General features: G+C 42.3%; 1 protein-coding gene across 9 annotated transcripts in view; it reads left to right on the forward strand.

The window, feature by feature from the left end:
- Nucleotides 1-21,028, forward strand: part of ATP8A2 (ATPase phospholipid transporting 8A2) — a 308,445-nt gene that overhangs the window by 187,644 nt on the left and 99,773 nt on the right. For all 9 annotated transcript variants that reach the window (XM_081909320.1, XM_081909321.1, XM_081909322.1 and 6 more), the window contains one exon: nucleotides 18,161-18,235. In XM_081909320.1, coding sequence (XP_081765446.1) covers nucleotides 18,161-18,235 — 75 coding nt within the window. The remainder of the gene's footprint in view (nucleotides 1-18,160; nucleotides 18,236-21,028) is intronic.

Below are 21,028 nucleotides of genomic sequence, written 5' to 3' on the forward strand. Positions count from 1 at the left end.
TGCAAGGGGACACAGTTAACTGACTACACAGCTTGTCTGGAATAACTTTAAGGGATGGCGAGTTCGGTAAGAAGTGAATTCTTACTGTAGTCAGTAAAAGAAACTCTGGTGATATTTGTGCCCAATCCCAGTTTTTGCATTGCCACTTTATTGCTGGGTCTGCAATAATGGTCCCTCCAGGTGCCCTTTTTATTGTTCTTATTAACGTATTTTATGGTGGTTGGTGCTCATGAGAGCAGTTATACACAATCCCACTTTAAATACTGTTTGCTCCCACAGAAGTTTTGGGGGGCGCATAATGCTTCACTTCCTATCGGTGCATGCCCTATAACACCCTGCTGAAATCCTGTATCTTTTTTTTTTAATATAGTATTATTATTTTTAATATAATTTTTTTAATATACAGTGGTGCCCCGCAAGACGAATGCCTCGCAAGACGAAAAACCCGCAAGACGAAAGGGTTTTTCGGTTTTTGCGACGCTTCGCTAGACGATTTTCCCTATGGGCTTGCATCGCAAGACGAAAGCCCATAGGGAAATCTCGGGGACCTTTTTTTAAATGCTGGCGGTGGGGAGCAAAGCCTTTCCCCCCCCCCGGACTTCAGAAGAGGTCCAGGAAGGCTGGCGGGGGCGAAAGGCTTTGCTCCCCACCGCCAGCATTGTAAAAGCGGTCCGGGATAGCAGGGAAGCGCTTCCCGCTATCCCGGAAGGCTTTTGAAGGCAGGCGGGGGGAGCAAAGACTTTTGCCCCCCGCCCGCCTTCGGAAGAGGTCCTGGACCTCTTCCGAAGGCGGGCAGGGGGCAAAAGTCTTTGTCCCCCTGCCTGCCTTCCTGGGGGCTTTTAAATCGCCCCGGGACAGCTGAGAATTCCTCCGCTGTTCCGGGGCGATTTTAAAATGCTGGCGGGCGGCAGCGCTGCCGCCTGCCAGCATTTTAAGATCGCCCCGGACAGCGGAAAAGTCCTCCGCTGTCCCTGGGGGATATTAAAATGCTGGCGGGCGGCAGCGAAGGCTTCGCTGCCGCCCGCCAGCATTTTAAGATCGCCCCAGGACAGCGGAAAAGTCTCCGCTGTCCCGGGAAGGCAGGCGGGGGGGAAGCAAAGACTTTCGCGCCCGCCAGCCTTCAGAAGAGGTCGGGGGACAGACTGTCCCCAGACCTGGTCTGAAGGCGGTTCGGTTTCCATAGGAACGCATTAATTGATTTTTAATGCATTCCTATGGGAAACCGTGCTTCGCAAGACGAAAAACTCGCAAGACGAAAAGACTTGCGGAACGAATTAATTTCGTCTTGCAAGGCACTACTGTAATATTTTATTAAGTTTTTTTTTAAAGATAACAACATACAAAAGAAAAAAAGAGATACACATACAACATCAACAACAAAAACAACAACATCGAAAATACACAAAAAGAAAAAAGAAAAATCCCTCTTTTTAAGTTCTTATCTTTAAGTCACTTACTTTCCTGACTTCCTCACGCCTCCCTTTTTTGTATCCCAATTTGACAATTAGTTCAGCAAATTCAAACCCTGCTACTTTACCCTTAAATATTTTACCTCCCAATTTTATAAACTCAAATTTCTCTTGTCACCAGAACCCCTTCATATTATTTTAATGTCATCAACATTCATACATTTTACAATGCTTCTGTAAATAAATTTTAAATTTCCTCCAATCTTCTTCCACCAACTCTTCTCCCTGATCTCGGATTCTGCCAGTCATTTCAGCCATTTCCATATTAGTCGATTACTTGCGTCTGCCATTCTTCCAAGGTGGGTAGATCTTGTGTTTTCCAATGCTTTGCAATGAGTATTCTTGCTGCTGCTGTAGCATACATAAAGAAAGTTCTATCCTTCTTTGGCACCAATTGGCCGACTATGCCCAGGAGAAAGGCCTCTGGTTTCTTAGGGAAAGTGTACTTAAGTACCTTCTTCAGTTCATTATAGATCATCTCCCAGAAAGCCTTAATCCTTGGGCACGTCCACCAAAGGTAAAAGAATGTACCTTCAGTTTCTTTACATTTCCAGCATTTATTATCGGGCAAATGATAGATTTTTGCAAGCTTGACTGGGGTCATGTACCACCTATATGTCATTTTCATAATATTCTCTCTTAGGGCATTACATGCCGTAAATTTGATCCTGGTGGTCCACAACTGCTCCCAGTCAGCAAACATAATATTATGTCCTATATCCTGTGCCCATTTAATCATAGCAGATTTTACTGTCTCTTCCTCAGTACTCCATTTCAACAGCAGGTTATACATTCTTGATAGTATCTTAGCATTGGGTTCTAACAATTCTGTTTCCAACTTTGATTTTTCCACCTGGAAACCAATTTTTTTGTCTTGATTGTAAACCTCTCTTATTTGAAAGTAATGCAGCCAGTCTCGCACCTACCCTTTAAGCTTCTCATAACTCTGCAATTTCAGCTTGTCACCTTCCGAAATCCTGTATCTTTTTATACCATAAACATTCTGCTTTCTTTTCTATTTTTTTCCTGGTTTTGTTGCACTATACTGCAAGTGCCGCTCCAGACGGCAGCGATGCAGTAACATTGGGGAAGCATCATATGATCTTTAATAAGGCAACGATCTAGTATAAATCCATCACTGTTATTACATCAGTGACATGTTACAGAATACAGTACAGTCTAAAAAAAACACCAGTCTTGGAGGGGCACTGAGCCAAGTTCCATTTCTGCCTGGTAATACAAAACCAGGAATATGCATCTTTTTCCTTATAGTAACTGTTGAGGAAAAAGACATCACATTGCCTATTTTTTCTCTTTCTCAGATTGCGGTCTCTGTGCCTTATGATCCTTTCCCCCCTTCTATAAAATGATTCTTTACTCACTGTTATGACGTTGAATTACCTGCACACCTTTAGATGTCACTATTTATCAGATAAACTAAATGAGTATGACTCCATGAGAGGAATAAATGGATGGAACTTGCAAACTGAGCCTCTAAAATCTATGGATCTGGACCCCTACATTGGACCAACCGTCAACCTTTCCACCTGCTGCAACGCGGGGATTAGCTATAATCTACATATGTCAACTACAAAGCCAAAGGTCATGACCTGTGTGTTAATTTATGTTAGGGGCGGAAGAAGAAACAACATTTGACTGACAAGATGACTAATGCAAAAAAGCACTTGGCATCTTTTAAAAATTATCGGGGTATTTGCTACAGTGGCAGGAAAAGTAGATTTGATAGTTTCTCTAGACTCTAAAGTTAGTATTGCTGTAGGTAGAAACTTGGAGATCTGGAGTGTGGATTTCGCTAGATTATTTTGGATGGAAATTACGCGTCGTGAAAGAAACCACATGAAAGTACTGGGTGCAGTTCCTTCCTAAGTCACTTAAAAGCTAAACTAGAAAGCTGTGATATGGAATTTATTAAGAACTTACTATATGTTGCCAAGATTTGTGTTGCCACTAATTTAAAAGAAAGAAACCTCCTACTGTTTGCTTGATTGTTTGGAGCAGATGCAGAAAGTCGCTGAGATCATGAAGTTATCAAATTATATTAGAATCAAAGAAGGAGAATAGCAAATAGATTGTGGAGAAACTGGGCTTTATTTGTCCAGTATTGGAATGTTCAGTCATTCTTTTTATGTTCTTCATTGTAGACCATCTTTTGTTGAATTGCTCTGACCCAGATTTATTTATTTTGTTTTAAAAAAATATATTGGATGCAGTTCCATTGGAAACAGTTGAATCGGTTCCCAAAATATTAAGAGAGGCAGTTTGTCCTGTTTTATGTATACTGAATGACTGAAAAAACGATTAAGGCAAAGAGGAATTCTTAGGCTTTCTTGTATCACAAGATGAATGTTATTTTTAAAAACAAAGCTTTCCTCCTACATTTTGAAGTTCCTCTATTGATGGACTTTCCAAGCAGCAGAATTAATCTGCTTTCCTTCTTATTTATTGATCCAGAAGTTAAGCATTTCCCCCACCTAATTTACCAGGGCTTTTTTAACCCCAGTGGACACTTCACCTTGGGGATGTGCATTCCGTTCACCATAGTTCTGAACTATATCCATTCCAACACAGTGTTATGCCTGCTTCATAGGAAATGGCCCTCGTGGTGATGCTGCTTAAATTTGCATCAGCAGTACCTTTTGTGATCTTTTCTTGGCTTTGCCTTTATGCATTAAAAAGGAAATAATAATAATAATAATAATAATACGAGGTGAAGATTTGCATGAAATTTGCGTGTGCCTAATTTATAAGGGCACATGCTAATTTAGAAATGGTTACTATGGTCTGTACACTACATCTCACCTTAATAAACAGAGGGAAAGCATGCTGGATCAGGCCAGTGGCCCATGTAGTCCTGCATGCTGTTCTCACCCTGGCCAGCTGAATGCCTGTGGCAAACCAGCAAGCAGACCTGAGCACAAGATCACTTTCCCCTCCTGTGGCTCCTAGAAACCGGTTCTCAGAAGCATTACTGCCTTTAAATGAGGAGGCAGAACACGGCTATCATGGCCAGTAGACTTTGTGCAGAGCTAAGACTATATTGGTCGTAATGTTAATGCATGACGTCGATCTTGAGATTTTTGCATCTGAGTAGTACGCCCCCACGACAGGACCATGGCAGTAAGGGTGTGGATTAAGCCTTTCCCCCCTGGCCCTGATACCCCACACGTAGAAGCTGCCATACCAAGATTGACATTCATGGAACCTTCTCTAGCAGGGCAAATAACAGCTTCAGGTGGAGATTTAGGGCAGGAGGATACAAAGGAAGTGGATCTTTTGTTGGCCTGGACCCAGCCCATTTAGGCTTAAGTGATGACACCCATGGCTTTCCTAAACAATTTCCCTATTTCTTCTCCTGAGAACTTTTACAGCCGCCTTGGAAATATCTTGTTGTTGTTGTAATTATATGAAGAATGGGCCATAAACGAATACGTGCACATTTAGTAGTTAATAAAACAGTCTTTAAGGGAGATGGAAAAGAGACATGACTGATAAGTGAACCATCTCATTCAATTCACCATCTATCATGTAGATTGCACAAACAGGAGGAAAGGCAGACCCACGCGAAGGGTGAAGGCCTTGCTATGACTTTTCTTTACAGAGTAGATCTATCTTAGGTCAAAAGCAAGTTGCCTCCACAACAGCAGGAGGTCCTTTACTTTTACCTTTACCTTACCTATTTATTGGGACGATTCTCGAGTCTGAAAAGTACCCACACACCAGGCTGTTTATTTTATTGTCAGATATATTAGTGAGATTTTCAGCAAAGTTACCATTCTTTCCTCCTTCCCCTGTCCCCAGCTTTTATCTGCCCCCACCTTCCACCCAGCTGTCACCCCTAATTTTCATTCTGAACAATTATTTCTACTAATGTGCTTCTACAAAACTGTGTGGAAAGTCATGGAACCAGAGGGCATATTCCTGACCTTAAGTCCTAAGGCAATCTACTGGTCATTTACTGTGAGATTTGTCTCTCTCACAAGACTTACAGGGGTATTTTACCCTGAGGAAAGAAGTTTTAAAAAATTGTAGTATAAAAGCATCTAAAAATTTTTTACCGCCCTACACCCAGAGGTCTCAGGGCAGTTCACAGAATACTCTAAAATCTACAGCTATATGAAATCACAGTGTTTTCATAATGCGATTAGTTAAGTATTACAAAGCCCTGGAACTCCTTTTCTTTCAGTGGTTTATACTTAGGAAGCCCATTGCCCCATCTAGCCCACTAATTGGCAGCATTTTTCAAAGATCTCAGTCAGGGATTATTCCTAGCCCCACTTTGAAGGTACCGGATTGGATAATAGAAACATTTGCATGAAAAGCATGTGTTCTACCACAAATCTACAGACCCCTGATGTCATTCAGGGATGAACCACCAGTTGGGTTGTTGGGGAGGCCACTGTGTGTTGTTCAAACCACTGGCTCTTCCTTCCTTCCTTTTTATTTTACAGTGGTACCTCGGGTTACATACACTTCAGGTTACAGACTCTGCTAACCCATAAATAGTGCTTCAGGTTAAGAACTTTGCTTCAGGATGAGAACAGAAATCGTGCTCCAGCGGTGCAGCAGCAGCAGGAGGCCCCATTAGCTAAAGTGGTGCTTCAGGTTAAGAACAGTTTCAGGTTAAGTACGAATTAACCTGAGGTACCACTGTATTTGTTGTTTTCGCAGTTTCGAGCATTTAGGTTACAATCCTATGCATACTAGGGATTAATGGGGCTTTCTGTTGTTGTCCAATGCCTGTTTTACATGCATTCCTTCATAAATCTATTCTCCTTTCTGAATTTTATCTAACCCACATGTTTTTAATAAGGATTTTGGAGTGCACCTTAACCTAAAATTATTATTTAGCTGAGAAGTGTATCTCAGAATTCAGAGGAGTGTGAAAAATGAAGAATGAATGTGTTCCATGTATTCGTCCAGTTCCCTTAAAAATGCAAGCATGACAAAACCTTTGAGTGTCCCTAGTGTATGCCCTACTGGTGAGGAAGGGGAGAACTACACATGAGCCACAGGACCGCCATTGAAAGAAGGATCCTGAGAGCACCTCCCCTTCTCCCCCAACAAGTAGGAAAGGCACGATATGATGTAACTGTGGTCCGAGTTTCTACACATCCACCGCAGTGAAATTATGCCACACCATTTTCTTTTCCTATCTATTACCAGACAGAGAGAAAGAGACATGGGGATGCTACATTTATGGTGCTCCCAGCTTAAGGGGCATCATATCCTGCTTCGCTGCTCGGGGTGGAACGGGAGGTCCTGCCTGCTACCACCCCCCTGCGCCTGCCACTCTGCTGCCTCTGCTGCTGGCAGAGAAATGGTGGCACTGATATTAGCACTGATATCTGGTGAGATCTCATGGACTGCATGAGATTTGGCACAAATTCAACAAGATCTTGCCCCAAATCAGCACTGATGATTGCACCGCATCTCTTCCAGCAGCAGAGGTAGTGGGGTGGGCAAGCTGCCCCAGGGGCTTCTGCCACCTGAGGCAGCCGTCTCACCCTGCCTAGTGGCTGTGCCAGCCCTGCCCAGGCTGTTGGTATTTTGCAGGAGGGATTTGAGCACATCTCATAAATTTAAGTTTCTGGAGTTCAAGTGCTTTGTTGCCTTGGTGCAACAAGCCCATGTTAAAAGCACACAGACGTTTGCAGTTAGGAAAGTGACAGGGATGTGGGATGAATGAATGAATGATTCATAGGAAGACATACAGTGGTACCTCTGGTTGCAAACGGGATCCGTTCCGGAGCTCCATTCACAACATGATCAAAATGCAACCCGCATCTGTGCATGCACGGGTCGCGATTTGCCGCTTCTGCGCACGCACATAACATCATTTTGAGTGTCTGCGCGAGCGGCGAAACCCGGAAGTAACCCTTTCCAGTACTTCTGAGTCACCGCGGGACGCAACCTGAAAATGCTCAACCTGAAGCAAATGCAACACAAGGTATGACTGTATAAACATCCCACAAGCAATTCAGGAATTAATGTTCATTTATTTTGTGATATTCTTACTGTGGTATTGTTATTGAAGAATGTTTATTATTTGTTCATAACCACCCTGCAAACAAATCAGAAAAAATGCTCAAATATCCAAATTATATATTCAAAGCACAGTCATGGCTCCCCCCCCCCCCAAAAAAAATAATAATCCTGGGAACTGTAGTTTTTAAGGGTGCTGGGAATTGTTATGCAATCACCCTCACAGAACCACAGTTCCCAGAGTTCTCTGGGAAGAAGAATTGATAACAATTCTTTAAATTTCTTACATGGGTGTGCATGAGCTTTATGCAAGCAAATCAGGATGCATTCTCAATACCAAGAAGTGCTTGGTAACTGCCACACATCTCCAGCGAAATCTTAATTTTGTCCTAAGTCCCATTGATTGTTCAAATAAACACGCAGAGATTCTGGCTGCCTATCTTCTGATTCCTAGCTTCTCAGAAAATGCTGCAAACAGAATTTTCAAGCTGTGCAGCATTTCTTTTTATGTTTCATAGGGGAGGGGAAAGCTAATCAATTTCCAAAAAAGCTCAAAAGATAATTTTTGAAAGGTTTTTTTTTAAAAAAAAAAAACCCGCATTGGTTGGTGAAATGATTTCATGTGCTTTTAGTGTACTGTGTATTTTGGCAAATGAATTGCTTAAGCTGTAAGACCCTTTGAGCTTTTGCCAATAGTGTGTATAGAAGAAGAAGAAGAAGAAGAAGAAGAAGAAGAAGAAGAAGAAGAAGAAGAAGAAGAAGAAGAAGAGGAGTGCATTTTCCCAGAAATGGGTTGAAATGCTTTTCAGGTGGAGAAGGTAAAGAAGGGAGCACAGAAGGGAAATACAAATTGAGGGCCAAAGGAGACTGACGTTAAATGCATTATTATATTTAACGTGCACCTTTTCTGGAAAAGGAAAATTGCCACTGCTCTGCCACGGTCTTGATGGCCTCCTTCCTCCAGTTACTATTTGCATTAGTTCCAGTTGGAACAATTGGAGTATTCCTCCCAGGGTGAACTATCCTCTGTCATAATATCCTATTGCACAATTAAGCAGAAGAACCAATATTGGATTTTGTTCTTCTCAGACATTTTTATACATCCTAATGCATAAGAGAAATATAATACTGTCTTCGTACTCCATGCTTCTGATATACTTGAAGGAAGGCTTTCCATTTCCATAAATCCAAAATGTACAAAGTTGGCAGGTGCTGTGTCGTCCTTTCACAGTGCCTTTTCATTTATTTCATCGTTTGGATTCTGCTTGGAGCAGGATATTTGGAAACCTATTTCATCCTGTTCTGTTTTGACAAATGTTTATATACCAACTCCCTAACATTCCCCTTTGCCAGGCTAAAATCTTCTAAGTAATTACATTTGTTCTGGAGCCAAGCAGATGCTAAGACGCATGTCCCAGTGCCACATCTCCCAGTATAGCATTGCAGAGAACCATCTCTACCCCCAGTGAGATCTTTGGGGACGTGTCTCCTCTTCGTTATGGAGAAAACAGGATCTTGTTGCTTGTAGAAATAGCAGCTAATGGCCTGGTTCACCTTAGTTAACATTAATGATAGTTACAGCTGAAGCATCTGGCCAGCGATCACTTAAACCTGGGTTTATTACATCACAAAATAATTAAAAGCACCAGCAAAAACAGCCAAGCCTGGATTCTAGTTTGGATTTTTTTGCCATTTTTCTTTGCACCTCTGTCAGCAGCTCCTTAAGCATATTTAAGGAGCAAGTCTGGATCTGCACATAGTGCTAAATTTTGATTAATGTTAACTGAGGTTTATAAACCAACTACAAACTTTGCTTAGCAAATGACCTTTATCCATAGTTTATAAGCCATAATTAAGCTGATGGCCTGGGTTCTCACATAACAGTAAGCTATGGTTTAATGAAGCATAGTTTAATGAACTATGGCTTAGCATTACACGCAAACCCGGCCATTCTCTGTGTGTGTTTTGTTACAAACTTAGCTTCAATTGCATCGACCCTCATCCCCATATAGGAGAAATGTTGTTGCTCCATGGTAAAGCATCTGTTTTGCATGCAGAAAGTCCCGGGTTCAACCCCTGGCATTTCCAGGCAGGGTAGGAGGCATCTCTATGTGAGAATCTGAAGAGCTCCTTCCAGTCATTATAGAAAGTAGGGTGCTGTATTGGAGCAATGAGATGGCTTCGTATAAGGCAGCTTTCTGTGCTCCTATATGGGCAGAGATTAGAGAGTATGAGTGGCAACCAGAAAATTAGGAGATTCCCAACTAGTAGCTGACTAATACTTATAATGCAAGGGCATGTCATTTACCCCCCAGCATGACATGTTACTGTGACACTCCACTTTTAATCTTAGAGGTCTTCTTTTCCCATAGCTTCTGTGCTTCAGAGTTACTACTTCCAAATTAGAAATGTAGCTAATTCTCATTTGTGAAGTTGCCTGAAACTAACCACGATGCTAAAATACTTTCGGAAACCAAATACAAAGCCTTTGATAATAACACACAACACAGTGTATAAAAATCCAGATTCCCCCCTCCCCACAAAAAAAGCCAAGCCCTTGTCTGTATGTCTTCGCTATAATCCTTTCCTTCATCAGCAGAGAACTTGCCTGTAAGACGTATATATAATTCATGGCTTCAAAATGTCAGTACAAATGCTGCCTGGTTTTTAAAAAGGCTAGCAGATTGTTTCAAACCACATTAAAGCGTATCCTTCCCTTCGTGCGAGTTGCTGGTCAATTACACACTGGTGAACACCGTATCATAAAAAAATCACAGTCTGGATTGATTGTAGGCTTCAAGTGAGAAGATTCTGCAGAGTCTCATTAACATACACCAAGCTATTAATAGTGATAGTCATGTTATATTCCTGGGGAGTACAGCAATGGCCTCAATTATTAGAGTGAGAGAACAGAACAAAGAAGTTCTTTGAGAAGGAACTACAAGGCCATTTAAGGGTGTAGACGAACAGAAAATTTGTAGAGCAGTTGGGCTGGTTTAGAAGTTCTCTCAATTGCAGTCAGTGTAAACATGAAACTCAGAAGGGGGGGATGTGTAAGTCCGCGGCTGATGGATTGCAGCTCATTGGCAGAGCACATGCTTTGATTGCAGAAGGTCCTAGGCTCCGCTGCTGGCTTCTGCAGTTAAAAGGATCATCTAGCAGCAGATAGGAAAGTTCTAGCCAGGAGGTCCTGTTAGGAGATAATGGAAATACACAGTCAATCAGAACAGATAATGCAGATGTAAATAGAAAAATTGTGTATTTTGCTTACAAGAGACTACCCTGGAGGTAGAATATGGGCTGTTTTTTAAGATTATAATTAAGCTAAATACAGTATAAAAGCTTGTCAGAAATGCTCTGAAATGGGCAGGCAACCTTTTTAGCTCAGCTGGTCGGATAGTTATTTCTCCCCTTTGAGGGCCACAATTTGACAGGTGGGTGGAGCCACCCTTCTGTCAATCACCTGCCATCCTTTTGCCCACAAGGGTCTTCAGGAGCCCTTTTCAAAGTGCCTTTTTGATCATCACTTTGAAAGGGGATTTTCGGACACTGCCATTCATGTCCCCACCTCTGTTCTAAAATCCCAAGTGGCAAGAAAACTTTTCTTAAATATTATGAAGCCCTGAAACTTTCAGTAGTTTTAAAAGGTAACAAAATATACACAGGAAGCTAATGAGTGAGACCATGATTCCATCTAACTCAGCACTGTCTACACAACAGCTCATCTGAGTTTCAGACAGGAGACTTCTTCCCTAACCTTACCTAGATGTGTCAGGGATCGAACCCAAGACCATTTGCATGCAGAACATAGAGCTGCCTATGGCCCTCAAACATGATGCAGAACCTCCCGATAACTAGTCTCACAGCCTGCTCCACAGAAAATTAGGATGAGCTGCCATCCTCCTCCTCCAGACCATGATGCAAAATTATCCCTTTCAAAAGGTCAGTCATTCCCAAGACAGCCAACAAAGAAAAGCCACCAGCATATTTCAATAGGAGATCCAGGTGCAAGGCATAAGGCATGAGTCTTGTAGTCTAGTTAACAATGCAGTTAAGCTCCTGTACTTAGCTGTAAGACAATTCCACCGAACTGAAGGTTGGTGGGATTAGATCAGTTTAAATTCTGTGGTCTTGGGCTAAAGTGATACGCATTTTTGTCTGTTCTTCGGCATAAGGGGAATTGATTCACTGATCATTCTGCTCTCAGCATCCAGATACAGGTTTTGGATACAGGGAGAGTTCTTGAATGGGTTTTATATGGCACTAGCAAGCAAAAAGCCTGCACATGGTCCAGTTTTCTTAAACTGGAACTAGGCACATAGCCATTTTGAGCAGGCATACCTTTGTGTAAAATATTGCAGATGCTATTCAGAAAAAGAGGGGAACTGTGCAACATCATTCATCCATCCATCCATCCCATCTGGAAGCTTGGGGCAGGTAAATTACAAAACAAAATTTATTCCATGAGACTATTCCTTTGCCTAGCTTTGTGCGGATAGGTTTTATAACCTAAGTGGTGCTCTGTGGGTATTTTTCGGAGTCGGTAATGGGTGGCGCTGTGGGTTAAACCACAGAGCCTAGGACTTGCCGATCAGAAGGTCGGCGGTTCGAATCCCCACCATGGGGTGAGCTCCCGTTGCTCGGTCCCTGCTCCTGCCAACCTAGCAGTTCGAAAGCACATCAAAAGTGCAAGTAGATAAATAGGTACTGCTCCGGTGGGAAGGTAAACGGCGTTTCCGTGTGCTGCTCTGGTTCGCCAGAAGCGGCTTAGTCACATGACCCGGAAGCTGTACGCCGGCTCCCTTGGCCAATAAAGCAAGATGAGCGCCACAACCTCAAAGTAGGTCACGACTGGACCTAATGGTCAGGGGTCCCTTTACCTTTAATGGGAAAGAGGTGGTGTTAGCATGGGAATCACCAAGTTTGCAATGAACTGCCATTTGGAAGTACTGTCCTTGATTAGAAGCCTAAGAAAATTCACTCTTGCTTTGTGCCTAGCTTGACTGAAGCCATCGTTTGAAATTTGCACTTCTGCGAATTGCAATGCAGTACTCCACCCAAGTAATGTGCACACAAATGTAACATTGGGGTATAAGAAATGAATGTCTTCATGAAAATAACATACAAAAATGCACTATATTAGGGAACACTGTTTTGCTGAAATGTGTATAATAGGCAAATATGAATACGAAAACGTGTATATGAAGGAGAAATTTGCACTAAAATGCTAGTGAATTTCATTGAGGACTTTTTAAAATTAAAAATAAATAAATTGTGAATGGATGCAAAAATGTGGAAAACCGATTTTGGGATTGGATGAGTGAGGAACTGAGAGAAACCAGAATTGACAGATCCATCCATTGCTGACAGTTGGTATCATTAAGAGGGCATCCTCAGTGCACATCTGCCAACATCTTTCCCACAGGATCACTATGGTCACATAGGCTGGGTCAATAGAAAAATCCTTTCCCCCTCTGGAAATCCCTTTCTTGTACTCTTGTGATAGCTGTTCCTAAGCCAAGAAAATAATTGGCAAGCCAAGTGAATCTTGGGCACGTCTGTCATATTCATTATCTATAACAAGATGATGATGATGATAAATAAAACTATATTTTTTTTAAAGGAAGATGTTGCTACACTCCTATAACAAAAAACTCTTTTTCAGGCCATGTGCTCTTGAGCAGGATATGATGCTGGTATTGAGAAATTCATCTGTCACAAAGAGAATTTTAATCAGGATAGATTATTAGTGAACTGCATATGAGATAAACAAACATGCTTTATTAGCCTGGTTTTTTTTAAAGAACTGATTTTTAAATGCTTATTTGGCAAAGGCATGCAAAATGTGTGCAGAAGGAGAGCCTATATTGAGAATTTAACACATTCTCTGTACAGTATCCAGCCTGCCTGTAATTGGTGCCTGTGGCGATTGTTGATACCCTGATTACATCAGCTTTCCATGCCCTTTAGCAGGATTGGGGGAAAGCTTTCTAGTTCTCGGTAAGCTGCCTATTATCAAGACATCATAAATGTTCACATTTAGAAGAGACAATTTGCCATCCCAGCACCTTCAAGCGCTTAAACAAATTAGTTCCTACTATTTCAAGCATTAAATGCTCCATAATAATTATGTGTAAAACCGTAAATTGCAATTAAAATAACTTAGGAACTTGTTCAAGTGAGGCCATTTTATGAATACATATTTTCCTGATCTTTTTATTAAAATGCATTCTACGGCAGGTGTGTGAGCTCTGTGGCTCAGGAAATCGGCAACAGGCCATGACCTTTCACCTCTAGGTGAAAGGTGCTTGCATTTGGCTTGTGGCATTATAAAAAAATATAATAAAAAAAGGATATTGATTCATAAACATTCTTTGTCAAATGGCCATTTGGACTTATGCCTTAAAGGACAAGAGCCCCATCTCATAAATTCACATATAAACCAGAGGTCACCTAGTTAGACTTGCTGTGCTGAGATAGCATTGTAGCTATTCTTCAAAACAGGCAGGATGAGATGAGTGACCAAGATGGTGGAATTTTGGAATGTAGGAGTTCATGGTGCAGGCTGGTTGAGGGGTTTTTAATGGTCCCTGGTATAAAATTCTACATGCATGCTCACTTCAAAGTTGCTGGTGTTCGTTTTGCCTACAGCACCACCCTTCTAAAAATGTTTGCAGACTCCCAGGTCCAACAGGCATGACTTTGGGTCAGGTTTGTGTAGTGTCACCTCTCAAATCCACCATCAGAATTTGTGGTCATAGCCACCCAGAGGTGCAGATCAAGGTGCCAAACACTAGGTATGAATTTTGCCTAAGGATGAAAGACTAAGGCTGCAATCTGAATCATACTTAATAGTTTGTTAAACCATGACCTAGTGTTACGTGTGAATCCAGAGCAGCAACTTAACTATGTTTTATTAGGTTGTGGTGAAAGGTTCCTTATTAAGCAATATTTTGTGGTCAGCTTATAAACCTTCATTAATGTTAACCGTAACGGTAAAGGTAAAAGGACTCCTGACCATTAGGTAGCATAGTGTTATTTGGGAACCCAAATCTCATTCTTAACTAAAGCTACAGAGCCACAAAGTGAAGAGTGGTAATAAATAAATAAAATCAAAGCACTATCTCTGTGATATAATAAATCAGTGTTTAATAGGTTGTCTGCCTGATGCCTCAGTTTTAACCTATAGTTAACCTTAACCATAGTTTTACATTATGTGTGACCAGACCACTGAAAGTTTTTTCTGAGCGAGCATGTTTAGGGTTGTACTGTATGCAATAACAGCATTTTTGTCACATACACACACAAATCTGCAAAATGGAGTGCCTCTTTCTCCATATGGAACTGTGCCCTCCCTCGTCATTTCACACGCTCCATTTCTTATAGATGTTGTAGCTAATCTCAGATCTATGCTACGTCAGCCATAATAAGGTGAGGTAATGAGAGCATGTCAACCTGGATTTCCAGTCTTAGCTCTTGAGTTCCCTTGCATTTAAATAAGGCCCTCTAACGTGAACTCAGAGAAGCCCTTTCATTTTGTAACTGTGTTGTAAATAAGCAGCCCTGGCATTTCTGACAGGCAGGCAACAGTTAAGTGGAGCAAAGAAGTTCTCCTTTCCCAAATCAGAAAAGCCGTTTAATAACTCTGGGTCCATTTGCTCATAGCAGTGCCGCCGTTGTGGGCTGCATTCCCCAGGAGTTTGGCAAGGCGAGCTAGACTTGGCAAGCTTTCCGACCGACTCACCGAGTCGTGAGTCAACTGTGGGCAGTCTCCAGCATGCACAGCTTTAAAGGCAGTTAGCATTTCTTGTTAAAACTGGGACCTGGAGAAGGAAGACAGATGGGGTCCCCCCCCCTTATATCTCTGAGAACATTGCATATGTAGTCTCCACAGACAACAAGCTCTTTGCAAGCTACGCAGGACAGTTTGTAAGTTATGCCAAAGGTTCCCCACATCTGATTTAGGTAAACAGAACACAAACGCTTTGTTCTGATTGGCGGTTGACAAGGGAAACTCTGCAATGCTAGTATATACGGCATTTTTCTATAACGCGGCGTAATCGCGACAACTTTGTCCAGTGTTGGAAAAGAATGTATAACACACGTATCCTGGTTAAGACACGAAAAGCTCAATGTGTTCTCATTGTGCTTCATTGTCACCTGTGCAGTTCTTGCATAAATAAATACCATGTAATATTTCCATTTTAGAATCCCAGTTTCTTCCTTTTTTAAAAAAATCCTCATTTTGTTGTTGGTGGTGGTGGTTTGGGCCAATCTGCATAATAACTCCCTTGAAGTGAGCGCGTGTGATTATCCAGCAGAGGATTATTTTTATAAAATACAGTTTTCCAGAATTGGATGTGGTTTCAAAAGATTTTGGTTTTGCCCATAAAATTCCCAGCAGCACCTGCAAATGATAAAAATGAGTTCAGGACGCTCCGTAAAATGTTACAAGTGATGTTTGTGTAGCAAAGCCAGATTCCTCTTTTTTTTTTCCTAGAGGAGGTTAATGTTTGGAAGAGTCAGAAACATATCCCAGCAACTCTCTGTAAAGTTGACATTGATCCAAAGATACAGCATAAATCTTTCAGCAAAGTTTTCTTTTTTTAAGTACCAAATAGGCCAGTATTGTCTAAGAAAGCAGGTAGAAGAGTTATAAAACAATCTCATAATACCTATTTGGGGTGGGAGAAGTGATGCCACAGAATGGCAGATGAAAATCAGTACAAAGGTAGCAGAATTGGTGCCTGCCAGTAAAATGTAATGTCTTGGTCCTAAAGACTGCAGTCTCAGGGCAGCTCATCCAGGGGTGTCAACTTGAATAAAATATTGGTGGAGCCCAGGTATGCCCCACCCTGCATAATTGATCACATGACGTGGCACACACCCCATCTGAATGGCAATGCCCACCAAGTTTGGGAGGGCAGCCCCATCAAATACTTTGTTGGGGGAATCGAAGGGACCTTAGCCCCTAGGAGTTGGCTCCTATGAACTCAACATCCTGCTGATCTCTTACTAGCAGGGCACAAGTAAGAGAAGTAGAGTGTTAATTGCACACCGCCATCCTTTTCCAGTCAGGGAAGGAAAGGGGATTGATTTACACCAATGCCTGGATAGACATGGGTTTCTACCATGCTTGGGGGCATGATATCTGAATATTCACGAGTAAAAGGACAGATTACTTCAGTGTCCATGTCTGCTGCTGTAACACCATGCTGACTTTCACCTGGGGCTCATACTATCCATGCACCAAGTATTAATTGCTAGGGCATGCAGAGAGCTATTCTTAATGGCTGATCTCCAGCTGTAGAGCTCTGTTGTCTTACAGATTTTCCAGAAGCATAGGTTTATAATACAGCAGCCCAGATCCAACACAGCTTGGCCTAACCAGAACTGGTCTGAACTCAGAGTAAAAGGGTAGTGTTCTGCTAGTCCATAAGGAAACATTCCACCCAATCCCAAATCAGGGCAGTGCCTTTACTGGGCCATTTGGTTGGTTTTGTGTAGGTGTATCCACCAGAAAAGGGACACGGGTGGCGCTGTGGGTTAAACCACAGAGCCTAGGACTTGCTGATCAGAAGGTCACCACGACGGGGTGAGCTCCCATTGCTCAGTCCCTGCTCCTGCCAACCTAGCAGTTTGAAAGCACGGCAAAGTTCAAGTAGATAAATAGGTACCGCTCCGGCGGGAAGGTAGACTGTGTTTCCGTGCGCTGCTCTGGTTCACCAGAAGTGGCTTAGTCATGCTGGCCACATGACCCGGAAGCTGTACTCCAGCTCCCTCAGCCAATAAAGCGAGATGAGCACCGCAGCCCCAGAGTCGGCCACAACTGGACCTAATGGTCAGGGGTCCCTTTACCTTTGCCTTTTTATCCACCAGAAGCCATGCATGCAGTGTTGTGGGCCTGGTTCTGTGGCACTCTGGCCTGGCTGAGATTAGACAGCCTTCCTCCCTGTTGAACTTCAAGCACCTGACATGTACCTTCCTTTTTCAGCAGACACTTTAAGGAAGTTTTCTGTTTTTTGTGAGTAATTTTAATCCATTGGATGCTTTAAAAAAAGAAGAAGAGTACATCTCTTAAGGACTTAGATAATTGTTGTTGGCAGCCATCTGTCTCGGGAGACAATGGAAGAGTGTGCACCCTCAGGGGGGAAAGTCAAGCATTTGAAGAGTTACAGCTCTTGCTGTCATCTCCACAACCAATACAGGAGAGACATGTTTTCTTGCAGGTGGGGCAGATTAAGGCATACAGTTGTGCTGCTACAGGTGCACCATGGCATTCAGTTTCTCTGTGCTCCTCCCAGTGGTCATTCTTTTTCTGATCACTGCTGTGGATACACAACTTGCCTGTCTGTCTCCAGGCACTGCGGTCGTCTGCAAGGGATTCAGCAGGATATAAACACCTAAGATAAAAGAAAGAATTTTTCCAGGACCAATGGATCTTCATACTAGTTTACAAAAGATTTGTTATTCTAGTGCAATGATGCAAATTCTACAGATTGCCTCCCATCGCTTCAGCAGTGCGGCTCTATTTAAAAGAGAACAACTGTGAGCACTTATTTTTAGAACCCATCCAGCAGCTGTCTCCAGATGATGTCCACATTGCACACTCTCCTTTTCTTCAGTGCATAGAAAGAATGTTTGTGGCATGTTGATCTAAAGCCTTGTGTAACTTTCTTCTATTTCAGCTTTGGTTTGCATTCGTTAATGGATTTTCTGGGCAGATTTTATTTGAGCGGTGGTGCATTGGCCTCTACAATGTGGTAAGTGTCCCACGTCTCAGCTTGATAACATGCAGAGCCCGGATGGCATTCCACTGCTGTTTATGTCTATGTAGTTTATCTCTACTGATCATCTGTATATGCATTGCGAGTAACTGGTGGGGGGGGGAGTGGGAGCTGTTCTTGCTCTGCCTTAGATTTGAGGGCAAAAATTAAAAGAAAAGTACTTGGCATATTGTTTTTGGCCTTACAGAATCAACAATGGTGGCAAAACCAGCAATGACCTCCAACCACTGATCTCTCTCACTGACCATAAAAGCCTACAATATGTCCATCACCATTTTCAGGAGCTTATTGTTGCTCTCTGAAGAACATGAATTTACAATATTTTTCATAAACTCAGTTAAAGAGTTTCATTACTTTCCATTCCAGTTGATACTTCTAGACTATTACCACTCTTTTGTCCAAACCTCAGACTCATTCAATTAGATATGCAATCAGACAGCAAATTCGGAACAATATGCATACTAGGAATTGCATCTCCCTGAATCAACAATTCAGTGGAAGATTGCACAGATAATATGTGCATAACCATAATATTGAATCATAGCAGATAAGGGAAGAGGGTGTGCTGAAGATATTGAGTGTAATAGGGCATTCTCCCAAATAAGTGTGTATAGGATTGCAATCTGGGAGTAACCCCATCAAACACCAAATCAGCTTACTTTTGCATAGCTGTTAATCATTTGCCCAGAACGTTGAAAATTTGTAAAGCAGTTTGGTGTCATCATGTTTAACCTCACAACTACCCTGTGGTCTTTCACTGGTTATAGTGAGCTGAGATACTTCGACACAGTTAAAGAATAAGCAAGTAGCGATGTGCTTCAATTACCACTGTGTTAGCCTGTTGCAGCAATACTGGAGACGCCATCAAAAAAAACAACCCCATAGCACTTTTAAGAGAGATTTATTATGGTGTAAGCTTTTGTGAACTCAAAAGCCCACTTCATCAGATACATCTAGGGAGTGGGCTGTAATTCACAAAAACAATGTCTGCCCCAATAAATATGCTAGTCTTTAAGGTGTCACAGAAATTGTGACAACAGTCAGAAAACATGTCAACCTCTCCAAAATATTGATGGGACACACACACACCCCACATCAGTATTACTGTGTGGTACGTACAGGGGATGGATTAGTGTATCCCAAAGGCCTTGTTATACAAATACGGCTCGTGGGAATAGCCACCTCCCTCGAGATCCACGATTGCTCAGCCGGCAGCTGCGACCGGGGCAATCCCAAGACAAGGAGCGAGCGACTTGCTCCTCATGCATGCGGACACAGCCGGGAAAGTCAATCATATGAGCTGCCCATTAGTCTTGGCTCTCATCTAACACATAAGAATACAGAATGCTCCCCATCTGGTGTGTTGCTTTGTGACTAATTCAAAGGAGATGGATGACATCATGGAGCTAGGAAATGTTCTTGCTGTTACTGATCCCCAGGAATAGCCGGCCCTTTGTTGGAGCTGATCTTCACCTGCATTCTCCAGGCTTCTTACATGTTTCTGGCAGGAATCAAACTCCAAACCTTTATAAAAAGAAACTGGTTTCTCTCTCCCTCCTCCCCCCTTTGCAAAGAAAATAAATAGAAATGGTATATAATTAGAGACAGCTGGTTGAACGTAAATACAGTGCAGGAGATATAAGTCTAGGTAAAGAAAATTCAAATGATGTACAACTTTCATTATGGGAGGTAAGGGGTGGCATTGGTTTGTGAGAAATTGCAGACAGTTTTGCTCTTAAGCATGAATCTTATTTCAAACATGTACTCAGCATTATCCTCCAATGGCTTTAATTAAATAATTAGTTCATTTGTTCATTGAAATTGTTGGTATTCTGCCTTTTCATAAAGTGGGCAACGGTCACAAAACACAGTACAACAGTAGTATCAAAACCAAATAATAATAATAAAAGCTGACAACAACATATACAGTGGTGCCTCGCAAGACGAAATTAATTCGTTCCGTGAGGCTCTTCGTATAGCGGTTTTTTCATCTTGCGAAGCAAGCCCATTGACAGCTTAGCGGATTAGCGCTATTAGCGGTTTAGCGGCTTTTAGCAATCAGCTGTTAAGCGGCTTATCAGCGGATCAGCTGATAAGCGGCTTAGCGGCTTAGGAAAAGGGGGGAAAGGGGAAAAAACCCTAAGGAACTCGCAAGACTTTCGTCTTGCGAAGCAAGCCCATAGGGAAATTCGTTTTGCGAAGCACCTCCAAAACGGAAAACCCTTTCGTCTAGCGGGTTTTCCGTCTTGCGAGGTGTTCGTCTTGCGGGGCACCACTGTACAGGATCAGAAAATATTAGAAACCAACCAAAGAAGCATTCCAGAATGAGAATAATGCAGCTTCATTATGAAAACATCATATATATGTATGATATATACATATGTATGAGAGTGTGTACAGAATGACAGTGGACCTTTTTGAGCCCACAGTTGGTGGGGTAGTACTGCTTCCCTGACCTTCCATCTTCCCCATTGCTGTGGCTTATCAGGAGGGGGCGGGACAGTGGTGAGGGCATCACACTGCAAATGCACTGGCTAGAGCCAATCCAGTCAATTTTCCGTGTAACTTGTAGTTTTGCCAGAAGATACAGAAGCCTGAAGGATGGAAGAGACAAAGGAATGAAGGAAAAAGGGAGACACTAAAAAGCCAGGGGGAGCACACGGTTGCCATGTTTAAACTCAGAGAGGGTTTCCTTTCCTAGAAGAGGGAAGTCTGCTACTTCTGGCATAAGCTGTCAATCCAGAATTGTCACCAGGGAATACTAAAAGA

Source organism: Podarcis melisellensis, assembly GCF_964234715.1.
Source record: "Podarcis melisellensis genome assembly, chromosome: 4".
Taxonomy (NCBI): domain Eukaryota; kingdom Metazoa; phylum Chordata; class Lepidosauria; order Squamata; family Lacertidae; genus Podarcis; species Podarcis melisellensis.